Source organism: Phocoena sinus, chromosome 14, assembly GCF_008692025.1.
Source record: "Phocoena sinus isolate mPhoSin1 chromosome 14, mPhoSin1.pri, whole genome shotgun sequence".
NCBI classification, from domain to species: Eukaryota; Metazoa; Chordata; class Mammalia; order Artiodactyla; family Phocoenidae; genus Phocoena; species Phocoena sinus.
This window is the reverse complement of record NC_045776.1, coordinates 70,790,987-70,809,368: the sequence shown is the minus strand read 5'-3', so window position 1 is coordinate 70,809,368 and position 18,382 is coordinate 70,790,987. Positions and strand designations below refer to the sequence as shown.

Here is an 18,382-nt window from a genome sequence, read left to right as displayed (position 1 = left end):
ATGGGCGTGTAAATGGGGGCCAGCATCAGATAAAGCCATATACTTACTTCCTGGCTTTCAGGGTGTGGTCTCTGGGCCAGCAGTACCATCACCCGAGCAGATTCTCTGTGCTTCACGCCAGACCTACTGAAGCTGAATCTGCATTTAACAAGGTCCCAAGATCGTGTGTGTACTTTTAAGCTTGAGAAGCACTGAAATGACCAGAGATTCTCACATTTTCATAGGCATCAGAATCACTTTGGGCATCACGTACTGCTTCCTGGACCACTTACTGGAGATTGTGACTGAGTAGGTCTGTGCAGGACCTAGGAATCCACATGCTGGAGAAACCCCAAGTGATTCTGTGGCTGATGGCGCATGGACAATTGACAAATGCTGTTCTAACCTAGTACCTCTCATAGTATCTGCTTCCACATCTGTAATGATAGGGAACTCACCACTTTGCAGACGGCCAAGGCCACTGTGGGGCAGCTGTCAGTGTGGTGCTGTCCTTATGTAACCCGAGGAAGCCAAGCCTCACCAGCCTGAGGGCACAAAGAGGGTGACTTTAATGTTTAATGCCTCCACATGCATAACTGGAGGACTTCAGCCATGCCTCCTTCCCAGTCTCGCTGGGTTTTTAACGGGTGTAATATTCCTCCACTCTGTTTTCTCCAAGAATGCACAACGCTACCTTCAGCAGTCCTGTTTTCTCCATCAATTCTGAGGCCTTCTTTCAGCCAAAACAGTCCCCCCCCACCCCCGCAAATTCCCATGCAAGGAGAAGCTCTGAGGCATTACCTCCTTTGCAGTCAGCCACAGTCCGAATCGCAGTCTGGCTCCACTTTGGTTCAGCGGGGTCACTTTAGAAGTCGGACATATGGCTATGGCTGATTCATTTTGTTGTGCAGTGGAGGCTAACACAACATTGAAAAGCAACCATACTCCAATAAAAAAATAAAAAGATGTCAAAACACTTTCTGCTGGTGAAAGAAACCCACTTCAAACTGGTGCAAATGAAAATCTCTTGATAGAACTGAGACATCCAGAGGTATGGTGGCTTCAGGCATGGCTGGATCGAGATGCTCCATAGAGGGATGTCTGTTTCTTTGGCTCTTGGCTCTGCTTGTGTCTATGATGGTTTCATTCTCAAGCTGGCCCTTCCTGTGCAGTAGTAAAAACGGATCCCAGCAGCTGCTGCCCTACATCCCACTGGCTTAGGAACTCAAGCAGAGAAAAGAGTGTCTGTTTTCTAGTAGTTCCAGCAAAAGTTCCAGGGCTGATTTTCATTGGCCCAGGTTGGATCATGTGACACCCCACCCCCACCCCGCGACCCAATAACTGTGACTCCAAGCTGAGTCATGTACTGGGTAGAATCAGCTCTACCCAAACCGTAGGGACAGAGTTGGGGAGGAGCTAACTCCCAAGCTGATAGCGGAAGAAGGGGCAGTGATGCTGTGTAGACAGAAACAGTAACACCCCCAGTCTACTTGACTGGCTGGTTTTAATCTGCTCCCTAGAGATAACGAGTTATGCTCCTCTCCAGCAAACCTGGGCTATGTGTGGATCTGTACTAAGTGTGTTCCTTTCCCTTCCTTCCTTCCTACAGGGCTCCCTTAAAGCTTCTCTGTGACAATATGAAGTACCAGATTCTTTCCAGAGCCTTCTATGGATGTGCGTATTGGCCTTATTTGCCATTGTGGTCTCCAGGGAGCATTTATTCAGTGCCTACTGCATGCCAGCAATATCAGGGGAAGGAGCCTGACTCCTATTTCCTAGGTGTCTAGTTTTGGTGAAGTTACATTAACCTTTCTTAGCCTCAATTTCCTCATTTACAGATTGGGCATAAAATGTCTCCCTTGGTCCTAAGGGGAGGCGGTGAACACTTGCTGGAAGGGGTTTGGTTTAATCACCATTGCATCTCCAGTGCCCACCTTAGAGGGTTTGTTTTCAGGATCGAATGGAAAGCGTGTATAAAGCCCCTAGCACCTGGCATTGCATGCAGTCGGTGCTCAGTAAGTGTCAGTCCCCTTCTCCTATAGGCAGGAGCAGAAGAGTAAGATGGGCTGATCCCTTCCCCAAAACTTAAAAACTAAATTCATAATACAGGTGCTCTGATTATTTCCAATTAACAGATGAGGAAACTGAGGCACAGAGAGGCAAAGTGACTTGCCCAAGGTTACACGGCTAATAAGCGACAGAGCTGGGACTCAAACCCAGGCCTGCCTGGTGGCAAAGCCTCTGTTTTTTCCACTCTGCTATTTTGATTCTTAGCAGGTTTTATTTCCCCTACCTCACAGCCTAGATGGGGAAGTAAAACGTGTATATTTTCAGGGATTCTAGGAAAGTGTTAGTATATCCTGCTTGGGCCTGCGAAAAAACAGTGCAGGTCCTATCGGCCTGGAGAAACGGAAAGCATGAGCTCCCCAAGATCAAGGTTTTTGCCTGTTCTGCTACTATCCATCCCTAGTGCCTAACGCAGGGCCTGGTGTGAAGAAGGCATTGGGTGAGTATTTTTGGAACCACAATGGAAGAGCTTCCTGGTAGAAGGGTTGGGGGTCGAGATGGGCCTTGATATCATCACATGGTGTGGCTCCTCCCTGATGACGGTTGAGAGCCCAGGTTCTGGAGCCAGACGGTCTGCATTCAAATCCCAGCTCGATACCTAGCAACGTGACCTGGGCAAGTGATGCACGCAGACTGTGCCTCAGTTTCCCCACCTATAAGATGGGCGCAGTAAGAGTGCCTGCTTCACAGGGTTGTAGTGAGAATCGACTAAGCTACGTAAGCTCTGGGAACAGCTCCCTGGAACAGAGTGTGCTATATAAATGTTAGCTATCCTATCATCCTCATCGCAATCATCATGATTACCCCTGTTGTTGGTAGGGGTGAGTCCTCAGGCTCCAGATGAGCCAGGGTCCTCTCTGGGACTCGAGGATGAGTTGGGGGTCAGTAGCCAGAAGGAACGGGCATGGTCAAAGCGCACATAGGCCAGCACCGGCTGAGTGCTTCCTGTGGACCCGGCACCCAGGGTGGAGCAAATGAAGGGGGGCAAGTTGGTGGGAATTGCTCGAAGGGCCAGGGCCATCTTTGAAAGCAAGCCAGTGCCCTCAGCATCTCCCCAGCTACTGATTGGCCAGGGCCTTCTTTATCCAGCTGCAGTTTGAACGAGTCATCCCCTCTCTCCCATTCTTTTTCTCTTGGTTTGGATTGGAGGCACCCCAGGGTACAGCAAGACCGTGGAGTCACTGGCCTCTTCCTGCCTCCAGCCTGTGAATTAAATGCCTTGGTTTCCAGCAGAGGAGGTGCTGGGGCTGAGAAAGGTGACATGACTTCCCCAGGGTCACAGGGCTGTTAAGCAGTTAAGCCAGCAAGTGACTTTGCCTCTCCGAGCCTCACCTTCCTTATCTGGAAAAGGAGGATGATGACAGTTTGCTGGTCACGAGGGTTCAATCAGATTACGAGTAGGACAGTACTTTGGAGACTCCGTGAGACAAGGCAGGGGGTGTTGGATGGTGGGCAATGACACTTTTCCTTCTTCCCCGGCAGGGCTTGCCTACTGCAGACACCTGTCCACTGTGAGGACCCACCTGTCAGCCCTGGTCAATCACATGATCGTGTCCCCGGACTTGCCCTGCGATGCTGGACACGGGCTGACGGCCGAGATCTGGGAGCAGTACCTGCAGGACAGCACAGTAAGGCTTGGCCTGGCTCGGCCTGCCGTGGGGCAGAGACTTTGCGGGGACAGAGACTATGGGGGGACCTTTTATCATCTGAGGAATAGACCCAGCTGTGTGGGGACTCAGGTGTTGTGACATCCTTGGGTTCTCCATACACAAATTGAAGGTCCCCTCCTCGAGAGTTCCAACACCCACAGCCTGCTTCTGCCCATTGGGGTGAGGATCAGGGAGGGTGGAAAATACATATGTTTGCCTTGAAGGAGTAAAGAATGAGTCAGCCAGTAAGCATTTATTAAGCATCAGCTGTATGCTCGGTCCTGTATGATGTGCTGTGACTTCCCTGCCAGAAGAATTTACAGTCCAGTTGGCTACTTAGAATGATGAGAGTAGCTAAGTTAGAGGGAGGCAGCTGGACCAAGAAAACCCCACCACTACATGAAACCGTTTTCTCTCATCTTTGTCTTAGGGCTCGAGAATTCTACCATTAGCTATTCCGCCTGGAGATGGATTTCTAAGATTTTCTTATTAGAATACAAATATTCCTGGAAGGGAAATGTTTATGTGTGAAAAGAGTTTCATGGAGAAATAATTTGGGAAACAAGCTTAAACAGCTTTCTGTATCCTGCAGGACTTGTCAGAGCCTTGGCCATGCTTATGCTTGATATGCTTATCACGCTCAGGAAATTGGGGGAGTGTGGGAGAGCATATGGAACGTTCCTTCCAATGTATGTGGCCGCAGGGACCTTCGTTGGAAAAGTACCACCTATGGTGGAAGGCAGAATCCACTCTAAGAAATACTGGTTTGCTGCCAAGTGCAGGCTCTCAGAGGAGATACCCATTTCCTCCACGCTGGGTAAATGCGGTGGCTCTGTCAGCTGCATCCCTCCTCCCTGGGGAGGGCCAAGCTGGTGAGCACCTGGCTCAGCCTGGCTTCCCCATGTTGGGGGAAGGTGCTATTCTGTGTATTAATCTGGGGATGCCAGGAGACTCAGTGGGAAAAACAAACTGATTCCCAAACCTCGACAAGCAGAAGGGTGGTTTTCTTTTTTTGCCGGAAATAGTTGTTTTTCTGAGTTACAGGAGGGATGCCTTCTTACTGTAACAATTCAAAGAATGCAGAACACAGGTGTACAGAATTTTTTTTAAGTTTTTAAATATGATCTCTCTGCTGCACCCCCCTAGTCTGATCCCCTGAATTAATGAATAGTATCAGTTTGGTGTAGACCCTGTTATACATTTCCCATACTTATACATCCACAGATATGTCTATATAGATAAAACTGAAACTCATTTTTTTAATGAGGTAACATTAGATTTTAGGTGACCAACTTACTTTTATATCAAAGGCATCTTTCAGATCTCTAAGTAAACTATTACACATTAGAACCTTAGCACCTTATATGTGGGTGGACCATAATTTAGTCAAATCTTCCTTAAATGATGGACATCTGGGCTGTTCCTTTTTCTTAATTATTTCAAACAGTGCTGCAGTCGACATCTGTATAAGCATACACCTTTCTGTACTAGTTCTCTTATTTTGAGGGTAGAGTCCTAGAAATGTAACTGTTTGATGTCCATTTTAAATTTAAATAGATATGCCAGCTTACCTTTCTTGAAAGGTTATAGTGTTCATAATCCCTGGCAGTCTGTGAGAGTGAGTGCACATTTCCTGAGGAATTCGAAAGATTTATAGACTTCTGGGCTCCACTCCAGGGGCTCCAGCTTTACTGATTGAGCACCTCTAAGAGTGGAACCCAAGAATTTATATTTTGAAAGTTCCCCTTCCCCAGGGAATTCCCTGGCAGTCCAGTGGTTAGGACTCCACGCTTTCACTGCCAAAGGCCCGGGTTCAATGCTTGGTCAGGGAACTAAGATCCCATGGGCTGCGCATTGCGGCCAAAAAAAAAAGAAAAGAAAGTTCCCCAGATGCTCCTTGCAATCTCCCCAGTTTGGGAGGCAGTATCCTAAGGACAAATTGGCTGAAACAATAAATAGTCAAAAATGAATATTTTTCATCTAGCACGCCTGCAACCCTTCCACAATCTGCTTGGTTGCATCGCTGTGTCAGGGTGGACTGGGCTGCAGTAACACATAGTCCCTGCTGCTTTAGTTGCTTGATACCATAGAGGTGTATTTATTGCTCACTTAACAGTCCTGGGTGGGCATTCCTGGTGAGTGGGCATCTCTCCTCCCTCTAGAGGGTCAGGGATCTTTCAGTCTTGTGGCCGCACCATCCTCTGGGGCCTTGTGGTCATCTGCTTCCAGCCAGCAGAGGGGAAATGGAAAGTGTGAATGGAGTACACCTACTTCTTCAAAGCCCTGGCTTGAAAATGGATTACATCACTTCCTCTTACATCCTTTTGGCCAGAACCCAGTCACATGGCCACACCTACCTGCAAGGGAGGCTGGGAAATGGAGTCCAGCTATGGACTCCAGGAGAAGAGAACACAGATTTTTGATGAAGCGTTCACAGCCTCAGCCCCAAATAGCTCCCTAGTTTTTATACAGCGTTGACAAGGCTGTCAATACAATATGAATAAAAATTCCTAACAGGAACAAAATGGCTGGTTTTGCCATTGTGGTTGGGTACATTTAAGACTAGTGTTGAAAAAAAAAAAAAGACTAGTGTTAAGAAGTGAAACATGATTTTAATTTTATAATGTGAAGTAAAGAGGTGGGAGGAAACAGGACCCTAGTGCCCTTCAGGGTAGCCTTCTGGCAGTCATTGGCACTTTTCACACACACACACACACACACACACACACACACACACACACGATAGGACCCTCTGGTCCCCCAGTGCAACTGCTTGACAAATTGTATCTGCAAAGCCTTTGCCTGGAAATGAATTTTAAAAAAGAAAGAGGACAAATCTATTCCACAGTACAGCAAACAGTTGCTAAAGTCATTCTTGTGTGCACAAAAGCTATTAGTGTATGAAGAATCAGCTGGAAATGGCTCCTTTTCGGTTTAATTCGCTTTAAAACAATTTTCTCAGTGCTGAGTCAAGATTAATAACTCCAAGATAATATTCCCCAATAAGCACAGTACACAAAATTGACTAAAAATTAAGTAGAAATGTTAATTCATTATATTCTGACCTTTGGGTTTTGTTTTTGTGTTTTACAAAAATGGGTTCACTGTCGATCTATTCTGCATCTTATTTTTTACACTTAACAATATACACTGAACGTCCTTTTATGTAGGTTCTCATAAATGCATCTGCTGCCCTGTTACTTTCCGTGTGGTATTCCCACGTAGGGATGCAGCATTCCCCCATTGGTGGGCAGTTATGGGGGTTCCTGGGGTTTTGCTTTATTGTATGATGCCGCGATGGATATCTGGGCCCATGTGGCTTTGCTTGTTCACAGCATGATCACTGAGGGCTAAGTCTGAGAAGCCCTTGGGTCACAGAGTCCATCCCCTGGTTTCCTGTTGAGCAAATCCTTTGTTTCCCCCCACCTACCACAGAGTTACCAGGAGCGGGAGCTGCTGCGTCTCATCTACTACGGGGGCATCCAGCCAGAGATCCGCAAAGCCGTGTGGCCCTTCCTCCTGGGCCACTACCAGTTTGGGATGACGGAAACAGAAAGGAAGGAGGTTGGTTACCCCTGATGGGCAGTGGGGTCTTTGGCAGCAAGAAGAGCCAGGTAATGTGGGGCTGGGGGAGCTCTGGTCCCATGGTGGACCAAGGTGGGGCAGGGAGATGTTGGGGAGTCAGGAAGCTTGGGGGCAGCGCAGTCCAATAGAAACACAACAAACGCCACAGATGTCATTTTTTTGAATAACTTTTTCATTTTGGGGTAGTGATAGATTCACATGCACTTGTAAGAAATAACGCAGAGATATCTCATCCTTTATCCAGCTTCCCCCAGTGGTAACTTCTTGCAAAACTATAATATCACAGCCAGGGTATTGACATTGACATACATATACTGGCAATGTATCAATCATTATTTTTACATTAAAGTCCATATTTTACTGCATTTCTTTTTTGTTGTTTACAATAAATATGTATATATTTTTAATTGAGAGAGTTTATTTGCAATATTATACTAGTTTCAGGTGTTCAACATAGTGATTCAGAATTTTTATAGATTATACTCCATTTATAGTTATTATAAAATATTGGCCATATTCCCTGTGCTGTATAATATATCCTTATACATATGTGTGTGTGTGTATATATATATATATATGTATCTCAATCTTAATCAGGCTTCCCATTTTACTTGTACTCGTGTGTGTGTCTATTTAGTTCTCTACAATTTTATCACACATGTGGGTTTGTGTATCACCACCACAGTCAACATACTGAACATTTCCAGCGCTACTAGGGTCCTCATGGCCTTTTATAGCCAAACCTACCTCCCTCCCACTCACTCCCATCCCTAACCCCTGGCAACCACTGAACTATTCTCTATTTCTGTAACTTTGTCATTTCAAGAATGTTGTAGGAATGGAATCGTAGTGTATAACCTTTGGGGACTGACTTTTTCCACTCAGTGTAAATCTGTAGCGATTCATCTAAGTTGCTGTGCGTATCAGTTCTTGATTCCTTTATACGGCTGAGTAGTGTTCCACAGTATGGATGCACCACAGTTTAACTCCACCTGTTGATGGATAGGCAGGTTGTTTCCAGTGTTTCAGTGATTACAAATAAAGCTGCAGTGAACCTTCATATACAGGTTTCCATGTGAGCATAAGGTGGAATAAACGCTCGGATGCAGTTGCTGGGCCCGACGGTAGTTCACACTTTGTTTTGTTTTATAAGAAACCACCAAACTTCTGCAGTGGCTGTACCATTTTATCTTCCCGCTAGCACTGGAGGAGTGATCCACACCTGCATCCTCACCAGTGTTATCACTAGTTTTTATGTTAGCCACTTACAGGAATGTGTACATGGTATTTCATTGTGGTTTTAATTTGCGTTTCCCGATTGACTAGTGATGCTGAACATCTTTTCACGTGCTCACTTGCCATCTGTGAATCTTCAGTGAAATGTCAGATCATGGCTTCTGTTCATTTTCTTGTTGAATTGTTTCATTTTTTTTATGGTTGAGTTTGGGAGTTCTTTTTATGCTCTAGATATTAATTCTTTGTCATATATGTCATTTGCAAATATATTCCCCCAGTCTGTACCTTGTCTTTTTGTCTTCTTAACAGGGTCTTTTGCAGAACAAATTTTTAGATTTTTGAGGAGGTTCAGTGTATCAATTTTCCCTCTGAGGGATTGTACTTCTGGTGTCAAGTCTAATAATTTTTTGCTTAGCCCCAAATCCTGAAGAGTTTTTCTCCTATTTTTTCCTAAAATGTCCATGATCCATTTTGAGTTCATTTTTGGTTATGGTGTGTCATTTAAGTCAAGAGTTCTTGTTTGTTGGTTTGGTTTGGTTTGGTTTTTGCCTCTGGATGTCCAGTTGCTTCAGCACCATTTGTTGAAAATGCTATCCTTCCTCCATTGAACTGCTTCTGCACCTTTGTGAAAAATCATTTGGGCGTACATTTGCAACAACATGGATGAACTTGGAGGGTATTATGCTTAGTGAAATGTCAGGCAGAGAAAGACCAATACTGTATGATATCACTTATACTTGGAATCTAAAAAATAAAGCAAACTAGTGAATGGAACAAAAAAGAAAGAGACTCACAGATATAGGGAACAAACTAGTTGTTACCAGTGGGAAGAGGGAAGAGGGAAGGGGCAAGATAGAGGTGGGGATTAAGAGGTACAAACTACTATGTATAAAATAAATAAGCTACAAGGATATATTGTACAGCACAGGGAATACAGCCAATATTTTATAATAACTATGAATAGAGTATAACCTTTAAAAACTGTGAATCACTGTGTTGTACACCTGAAACTTACATAATATTATGAATCAACTATACCTCAATTTAAAAAAAGTGAAGGAGAAAAAATCAGTGGGGCTTATAGAGTGGCGTCTATTTCTGGATTCTCTATTCTGTGCCTTTGATGTAATGCCATACTATAATTAGTATTCTTCGGGTAATACCATACTGTCTTCATTACTGTAGCACATATGGAATTTTAAATGTTTTAGTAGTTACATTTTAAAAAGTAAAAAGAAACAGACACAATTAATATTTTTAAAGTTTTAATTTTAACATAATTTTAAGTTCATGCCAAGTTGCAAAATGTGATGCAGAGGCCCTAGGTACCCATCACGCCGCTTCCCCCAATGGAAACATCTTATAGAACTATTATATATAGTGTATTATCAAAACCAGCATATCAAGGAAATTCCCTGGTGGTCCAGTGGTAAGGACTCGGCACTCTCACTGCCGGGGCCCTGGGTTCGATCCCTGGTCAGGGAACCGAGATCCCAAAGGCCTCGCAGCCAAAAAAACCCCAAAAAACAAAAGAACAGAACATGAACATTGGTACAGTACAACCTAGGATTTCATTAGTTTTTGCATCCGCTCCTCTGTGTGTGTGTGTGTGTGTGTGGTTCTATGTCATTTTATCAGGGTGAAATTAATTTTAATAACATATTTTATTTAGCCCAGTATATCCAATATATTACCATTTCAGCATGTACTCAGTATAAAAATTATTAGTGAGATATTTTACATTCTTTTATTCATAATGAGTTTTCAAAACCCACTGAGACTTTACACTCCATGTCTGTGTACCATCTGTGCTACGATTTACTAAGTGTTTGTCTCTGAATTGATTCACTTAAAAAGTTATGTAACTTACTTAAAAAGGCATTTTATATCCCTGCCATCAATGGAAAACCAATATGACTTGCCAAAAGAGAAGGAAACTCCAAAAATAAATAGAATGTGACAAAATGAAATAATTCAGTTCTACCTAGATGTCACAGGCTGCCTGAGGCCTCTCTCTCTTTGTTTAGAAGGGAGATTATAAGGTATTAAGGATGGATTAAAGACACAGTAGTGCCAGACTGGCCTTCCTCATAATCAGAAAAGTTGAATATGGAGACTTTCTCACACTGTGGTTCCATATGCTGAGGCGGTGCCACGAACTGTCGAAAATGATCTCAGGACCAGCATGAGGATTCCGGTGTGGCAGGCCCCGTGCTCGGGACTGGGAACCCAGAGGTGCATTAGATAAGGTCTTTGCCAGTTTAGGGGGGTTCATGCAAAATCAGATGGAGGCAAACTCAGGGGCTTTAAGAGCACAGAGGAGGCACCTCCACCGGGCAGAAGCCTACCTGAATTCTTTGAAGAGGTTACTTTCCAGGCGAGGAGACTGAGGAAGGGCTTCTAGGAAGAGAGACTCCTGCATGATGCGATGTGTGTGTGTCTGTGTGCATTTGTGTGGGGAGGGGCAGAAGGGCGTGCGGACGTGGGTAGCTGGGACGTAAAGGACGAGGTGGGTGGGGGAAGCAGTGAGAAGCAGGGCTGGAGAGGAAACAAGAGGAAGACTGCCGAGTGGGAGATGGACAGGAGGGGCCAGGCTGGGACAAGCAGGCACCAGGAAGGAAGGTCATCTGGGTGAGGGGTCCTGGAAGCCTAGCCTAGGATGGCAGTGGGAACAGGGAAGTGGGCTTGGATGAGTCTTTGGGAGGTCAGTGGGAGGGAGCTGCCCATGACAGGCTTGGGCAAGGTGGACCCGGAGCCTCTCTCTGGAAACCCTGACTAGCTAAAGGATGCCCGCCCCTCCTAACCCTGGCATGGGGCAGGCTCCCTGCCCTCCCTCTTCTCCTTCCTGCCCCCTCACACCCTTTTGTCAGCTTGTCTGCCCCACTTGTGCCCAGAGGTCTGGCAGATACATAACCTCAGTTACCTGGGCTGTGCAACACAGAAATGAAGTAAGCTCCGATCTTCTCTGCTGAAATCTCACAAGGGAAACACTAGAAACCTGTGGCCCTTCTCTAAAGCCATTGCTGTAAGTAAAGGAAAGGGTCACTTTTATTCATCTTTGTGTTCTCAGCACCTACCCCCATGCTGGGCACCTGGGAGGCCCCTGGTAAGTGCGTTGAGTGACTGGAGGAATGGACAAATGAGGCATCTTGCTCATCTTATGTTTCGTATGCCTAGGTTGGTGTCTAGCACATAGTAGGTACTTATCAACTTAGATGAACAAGTGAATGAATGAATGAATGAAGTAGGAAAAAGGAAAAGAAGGTAATAAAGAAGGAAAGAAACAGTCTGCTCACTTTAGTATCCCCAAGGCTTAGTATACTGCCTGGCACAGAGTAGGTTGTCAACAAATATTTGAATAAGTGTATGAATGAATGAATGAATAAAAGAAGGAAGATAGGAAGGAAGGAGGGAAAAATGGAAAGAAAGAAGTTGCCTCGCTCACTTTTGTGTATCCCCAGGGCCTAGCCAGTGCCTGGCACATAGTAGGTGTTCAGTTAACGTCTGTTGGCTGTTAACTCCATGAATGTTGTATGGGTGTTTCTAGGGCTCAGGGTCCCAGGTCAGAGCCACCATCTTCTGGGTTGGGTTGGTTGTCCCCTGGGATCCCACCATTCCAGGTGACCGTGCATCTGCCTTGGCAGGTGGACGAGCAGATGCATGCCTGCTATGCGCAGACCATGTCCGAGTGGCTGGGCTGTGAAGCGATTGTGCGGCAGAGGGAGCGGGAATCCCACGCGGCCGCCCTGGCCAAGTGCTCTTCGGGGGCCAGCCTGGACAGCCACCTGCACCGGATGATGCACCGGGACTCCACCATCAGCAATGAGGTGATGGGTGGCTCCCCTCAGGGAGCCAGGGGTAGGGCTCTGCTCCATCAGGCTGTTGTAAGAAGGGTGAGGGCTGGGTGTTTGGGGCCTTGGGACAGAGTCTCACCCCTGGCTTTTAGGTGGAAGGTGACTTTGGAGTCAGACAGACCTGACTTCAAACTCCAGCCCCTTCATTTCTTAGCTCTGGGGCTCAGACAAGCACCTTTACTTCTGGGCCTCAGTTTCCTCATCTATGAAATGGGAATGATCATTTGTATAGGGGAGATTTGTGTACAACTCAAACAAGCTAGTGTATATAAAGTGCCCAGCACAGTGTTAGACTTTCATTTGTTCAGCAAATGCTGTTGAGTACCTACTATGTGCCAGGTACTGTCAGGAATGTCCTGGAATGTCAAGAATGCTCCAGTGACCAGGTCAGACATATCTGTCCTGATAGAATCTCCAGTTTAGCATCCCAAAGCAGGGGATGAAAAGAAAGTCAATTCCCTTCACCAGTGGTAAATCCATCATCAATTGCCACACTAATACTGTGTCACAAAAAACCCCCCAAAGCCAATGATGTCCAACAGTAAACATATGTTTTTTACTCATGAGTCTGTGGGTCAGCCGGGCAGTTCTGCTCAGCTAAAAGGTTTGTTGATCTTCGTTGGCCTCTCACATATCTGGGGTGACTCGGCCCTGCTCCTCACGTCTCATCCTCCAGCAGGCTAGCCTGGCCATGTTCTCGCAGTGAAAGCAGATCTTAAAGAGAGAAAGCAGAAATGCACAAGCATTTTTTTTGTGTTTGCCCTGTCAAGTTTGCTAACACCCCACTGGCCAAAGCAGGTCACTTGGCCAAGCTTAGCATCAGGATAGACAGAAACTAGAAGTTATAGGGCAAAAAGCACGTATACAGGGAAGGAGTAGAACATAGACATGCATACAACCAGTCCTTTGAGTTGAACTAAAATATTAGTTGGAAGTCTCAAGTGCAGAGCAGTTAAAGGTGGGGTTCTCTGGTTGTGGGTGGGAGGTGGAGGTCCAGTGGCTGCTGTGGCCTCCGAGGAGGCTCCAGGGAGTAGGGAGTGAGCCGCCGCCCCACTTTTATTTGATAGGTAGGAAGCTGAGGCCCTGAGAAGGGACTTGCCTGAGTCAGGGGTAGAGATAAGACCACACTTACTGACTTCCAGCCCAGCAGCCCCTCCTGAGCTCAATGTGGGGACCCTGAGCCCGGATGCAGCCTCACCCACACTCCATCCTACCCCTTTTTCTCTCAGTCCTCCCAGAGCTGCAGTTCGGGCCGCCAGAACATCCGCCTGCAGAGCGACTCCAGCAGCAGCACACAGGTGACCTCCTGGAGGCCCCGCCCCTCCCCACCCATCCCCCTCCCTCCAACCTGGAATAACGGGACTGGAGGTCCCTCATATACAGGTCACTCATGGTTGATCTGTTTTAGCATTTTATGCTAGCATTAAAAATTGAAGTTTTACCTACACGAGTAATACATGAATCTCTTTTACCTGTTAAAAAAATTAAAATATTACAGAGAAAACTAAATTTGGCTTTGACCATCCCTAATCCCCACATGCCCTCCCTAGAAATAACACTGCTATCTTCAATTTGCTGTGTATCCTTCCAGACCCTTCTGTATGCCTTTACATACACAGAAATACATAGACAGTATGTAATATATTGCGATGTTTAGTAATCTTTTAAAATTTCTAAATAAATACCATCAGATGTATTGTTCAACAGCCTTTCATTTCATTCAGGGCAAAGAAATGTTAACACATTCTCACTCAATATTAAAGAAAAAAACAGTGAAAAAATGTGCAAAGTATGTCACCTTTTGCATAAACAGAGGAAATATTAATATATGTATGTATTTGCATCTATTTTCTAAAATGATGGAAGGATAAACCAGAAACTGATCAAATGGTTACTTAAGTGGGGTGAGGGGCACAGGGAAAGAAGCTACATTTCCCTGAATGTACTTTGTTTTCTAGTTTTGACTTTGGAGTTAGGTAAGTTAACTCCAAAAGCAATGTAATCGAAAAGAAATCTTTTTAAAACCAGAAGCACATGAAATTAACAGTAAATCAAGTTGGTGACATAACCACACAGAAGAAATATTTCAAGTGATCTTGGGACATGATCTTATACAGTCTGCCTTGATGGGATATGGCCTAAAGACACAAAGAACCACAAATAAATCTTAGATATGTGTCCTGGAGACTTTTCCATAATATTTCATATACATCTAACTAATTTTGAAAATTGATCCATAATAGTCCACCACATGGATGCTTTTTTAGCCTGTTCCTTATGTGGTTAACTAATTTTTTTACTTTAAAAAATTATGTGCACATAATTTTGTATGATAAAAGATATTCTTCCTCAGAGTCAACTGCAGTGCTTCCTTGTTTCTTTCTGGATTATTCTATGCTTATGTGTGCATATGGAGCAAGTTTTTATTTTCTACACATGGGAGCATATATTACACCTTGTTCTGCCTCAGTCTTTTTACTGACTGTGTAGTGTTCCCCTGCGGGCATGTTCCGTATTTGAACCAGTCCCCTGTGGATGGATATTCAGGCTGCTGCTGGAAGTAGCACCACAATAGACATCCTAGTCCATCTGTCTTTGTGCACCTGGTCTGCAGGTCTTCGAGTCTGTGGACGAGGTGGAGCAGGTGGAGGCAGAATGCAGGTTGGAGGAGAAGCAGCCCAAGATCCCCAACGGGAACCTGGTGAATGGCACCTGTTCCCCAGACTCCGGCCACCCTTCCTCCCACAACTTCTCCTCGGGCCTCTCGGAGCACTCAGAACCCAGCCTGAGCACGGAGGACAGCGTCATGGACGCCCAGCGCCCTGCCCCACTGGTGATTCGACCCAGGGACAGTGGTGTGGATGACGGGCAGAGCAGCGAGGCCACCACTTCCCGGGACAAGGCCCCCCGTGAGGAGCTGGCTGTGCAGGACAGCCTGGAGAGCGACCTCCCGGCCAACGGGAGCATGGACGAGTTCGTGTCCATCACTGGCAGTATGGATGTAGCTCTGCCCGAAAGGGAGGGCCCTGCGATGGAGGGCTGGAGGGGCATCGAGGTGGGGAAGCAGAGCCAGGTGGGCAGTGAGGACGACCTCTCAGAGGAGCCCGAGATGGAAAGCCTCTTCCCCGTGCTCGCTTCTGTGGCCGTGACCACTTCTGCCAACAACGAGGCATCCCCTGTGTCTTCTAGTGGCGTCACCTACTCTGTAAGTCACCAGGATTCTTCTCCACTCAATTTTCTGCAGCCTCAGGAGGGTGGGAGTGTCCCACAAACCTCAGTTATCCAGAATGACCTCTGGTTCATTGCCTTTTCCCATCACGGAGGGTTCACTGTAGAAACCCATTTGGGAGAGAAGATAATATAATACTTAAAGAACACAGGCTTTGCAGACAAACAGTGCTGGGTTCAGATCCCAGCTTAGGTCCATCGCTTTATCTTTCTGAGCCTCAGTTTCCCTATCTATCTCATACCTTCCTCCCTGAGTTGTTTTCAGAATTAGTGAGTCAAGTCCTCTGTGCTCAGCCCATAGCGATCAATAGCAACCTTGATGGTGAGCATCCTGATTTACACTCAGGTCCAATATCTCTTAAATATTTTACTTTCTTGCCAAAAAGCCCAAAGCAAAGGACATCAACTGAAAGGGAGGTTTTTCTGGGCCAGGTGTTGTATATCCATTTTCTTTTGTTTGTTTTTTGCGGTATGCGGGCCTCTCACCGCTGTGGCCTCTCCGTTGCGGAGCACAGGCTCCGGTCGCGCAGGCTGCGGTCGCGCAGGCTCAGCGGCCATGGCTCACGGGCCCAGCCGCTCCGTGGCATGTGGGATCTTCCCGGACTGGGGCATGAACCCGTGTCCCCTGCATCAGCAGGCGGACTCTCAACCACTGCGCCACCAGGGAAGCCCTATCCATTTTCTTTTAAAGGACTTTTTATATCTATCACAAAGAGTCAAACAGTCAGACAAGGCTGGATCCAAAAACTGGAAGTTGTCTGCCCGACCTCTGCCCATTAGGCTCTCCCCAGAGGCAGTAGTAGTTACTTATTCTGCCCCAATTATCTGGTGTTTACCCTCATGTCTGTAAATAATACACTTGTATTGCTACTTACTGATCTTTTTTTGTTTTTCTTCAGTTTTTGACAGCTATTGACTCCCCACTGTGGGGGAAGAGGATTCAGTCTTCTTCCTTCCCCTCCACTGCCCCCTCACCACACGAGTGAAACCGTCCCACAATCCCCACCCATTCACTATGGTCATAGTAATTTTAGTTAAATGACTGTTCGGTGGTTATATTATTATAAGAATTTAATGCATAATCCATGTAGTAACCTGTATATGTTTTTTCTTTCCTGCAAAAAATTTTGTTTTTCCTAGAAGTATTTTCATTTCTTCGTTTGCTTTTTATTAGTTTGCTACATATATATTGTAGCATATATATATATATCAATCTTACTTTTTTCATCTATAAAATGGGGATAGTAATTCTATACATCTCATAGGATTGTGTTGTTTTATTTTTTTTGGTTTATTTTTTTAAATATATTTATTTATTTGGTTGTGCCGGGTCTTAGTTGCGGCATGCGGGATTTTCATTGCCATTTGCGGGATCTTCGTTGTGGTGTGCAGAATCTTTAGTTGCAGCCTGCGGGCTCTCTTAGTTGGAGCATGCGGGATCTAGTTCCCTGACCAGGGATCAAACATGGGCCCCTTGCATTGGGAGTGTGGAGTCTTAACCGCTGGCCCACCAGGGAAGTCCCAGGATTGTGTTGCTTTATAAAGGAAAAAAATAAAGAGAATTTTCATCATACAAAGTGAAAGAAGCTTTCTCAGGAAACAATAGCAACAAAGATAAAGTCGAACATCTGACTGGTCCAGGTAGAGGAAGTTTTTTTTTTTCAGTGATGACAGGAGAGGGCTAGGAGGAGTAAAGAGAATCTCTGGAAGACAGCCTCTGTGAGGAGTTGGGGTGTAATTGTTCTTTTCCTCCCCTCCTGGGGGCCCGCAGCCAGAGCTGCTGGATCTGTACACAGTGAACCTGCACCGCATCGAGAAGGACGTGCAGAGGTGTGACCGCAACTACTGGTACTTCACACCCGCCAACCTGGAGAAGCTACGGAACATCATGTGCAGGTGTCCGGGGTGGGTGGGGGGGGATGGATCAGTCAGGGATCGGGAGGGGATGGCACAGGTGTGGGCTACAGGGAGCCCATTTAGAATCACACTCTCTGCAGCTGGCACCATGCCCACCTTGAATCTCATTCCAGCCCATCCTGACAATTATATAACAATTATAGTAATGATAATAATAGAGAACATTTATTAAGCTCCTACTGTATACCAGGCACTGTCCTGAGCCCTTTACTAACATCATTTCACTTGGTCCTCACAACAAGCCTATGAGGTAAGTGTTATCCCCTTTTATAGGTGAGGAAATGGAGGCTCAGAGGGGTACCGCATTGCTCAGGGTCCCTCCAGGTGGGCAGTGGCTGTACGGGAACTCACCCATTTCTCTCGGACTCTAGAATCTCTGCTTTATTTCTTTAAGCCAGGATTTGGGGCTCCTTGTTACTTTTCATTAAATAGTAAATATTTTATTTCTTGATATATGAAAGTAACCCATGCTTATTAAAAACCTGAATCAACCAAAGAAATCAGAAGTCCATAAAGTATAAAGAGAAACTTCTCCTTTTATATCCAGTCATTAATGCCACTCACCTAGAAGAAGAAACTACTGCTAACAGTTTAGTGAATATCCTCCCAAGCCATGTATATGGGATATCTATGTATACACATATATAATAGTATGTTATATAATATACAGTGTTATACTATATAACATATATAATTATCCTTCATATGTAGTATATAATTATATAAATATATAGTATAATATGAATATACACATGTTAATATATTGATATTTATTTAGATAGTAATTAATATTTAATGTAATATAATGCTATATAACTATATAAATATATAGCATGTAATTATACTATATAATATATAGTTATACTA

At 45.3% G+C, this 18,382-nt stretch overlaps 1 protein-coding gene and 1 non-coding gene across 7 annotated transcripts in view; both read left to right on the top strand.

Annotated features, from left to right (window-relative positions):
* Window positions 1-18,382, top strand: part of SGSM1 (small G protein signaling modulator 1) — an 85,685-nt gene that overhangs the window by 52,004 nt on the left and 15,299 nt on the right. For 4 of the 6 annotated variants that reach the window (XM_032602773.1, XM_032602774.1, XM_032602777.1 and 1 more), the window contains 7 exons: window positions 1,589-1,653; window positions 3,529-3,674; window positions 7,131-7,259; window positions 12,161-12,343; window positions 13,600-13,668; window positions 14,985-15,575; window positions 17,370-17,494. In XM_032602773.1, coding sequence (XP_032458664.1) covers window positions 1,589-1,653; window positions 3,529-3,674; window positions 7,131-7,259; window positions 12,161-12,343; window positions 13,600-13,668; window positions 14,985-15,575; window positions 17,370-17,494 — 1,308 coding nt within the window. Of the gene's footprint in view, window positions 1-1,588; window positions 1,654-3,528; window positions 3,675-7,130; window positions 7,260-12,160; window positions 12,344-13,599; window positions 13,669-14,984; window positions 15,631-17,369; window positions 17,495-18,382 lie in introns of all 6 variants that reach the window. The other 2 variants (XM_032602776.1, XM_032602775.1) reach the window with 2 other exon arrangements.
* Window positions 9,929-10,001, top strand: TRNAE-CUC. Its single transcript has one exon. It is a non-coding gene; the product is annotated as a tRNA-Glu (tRNA).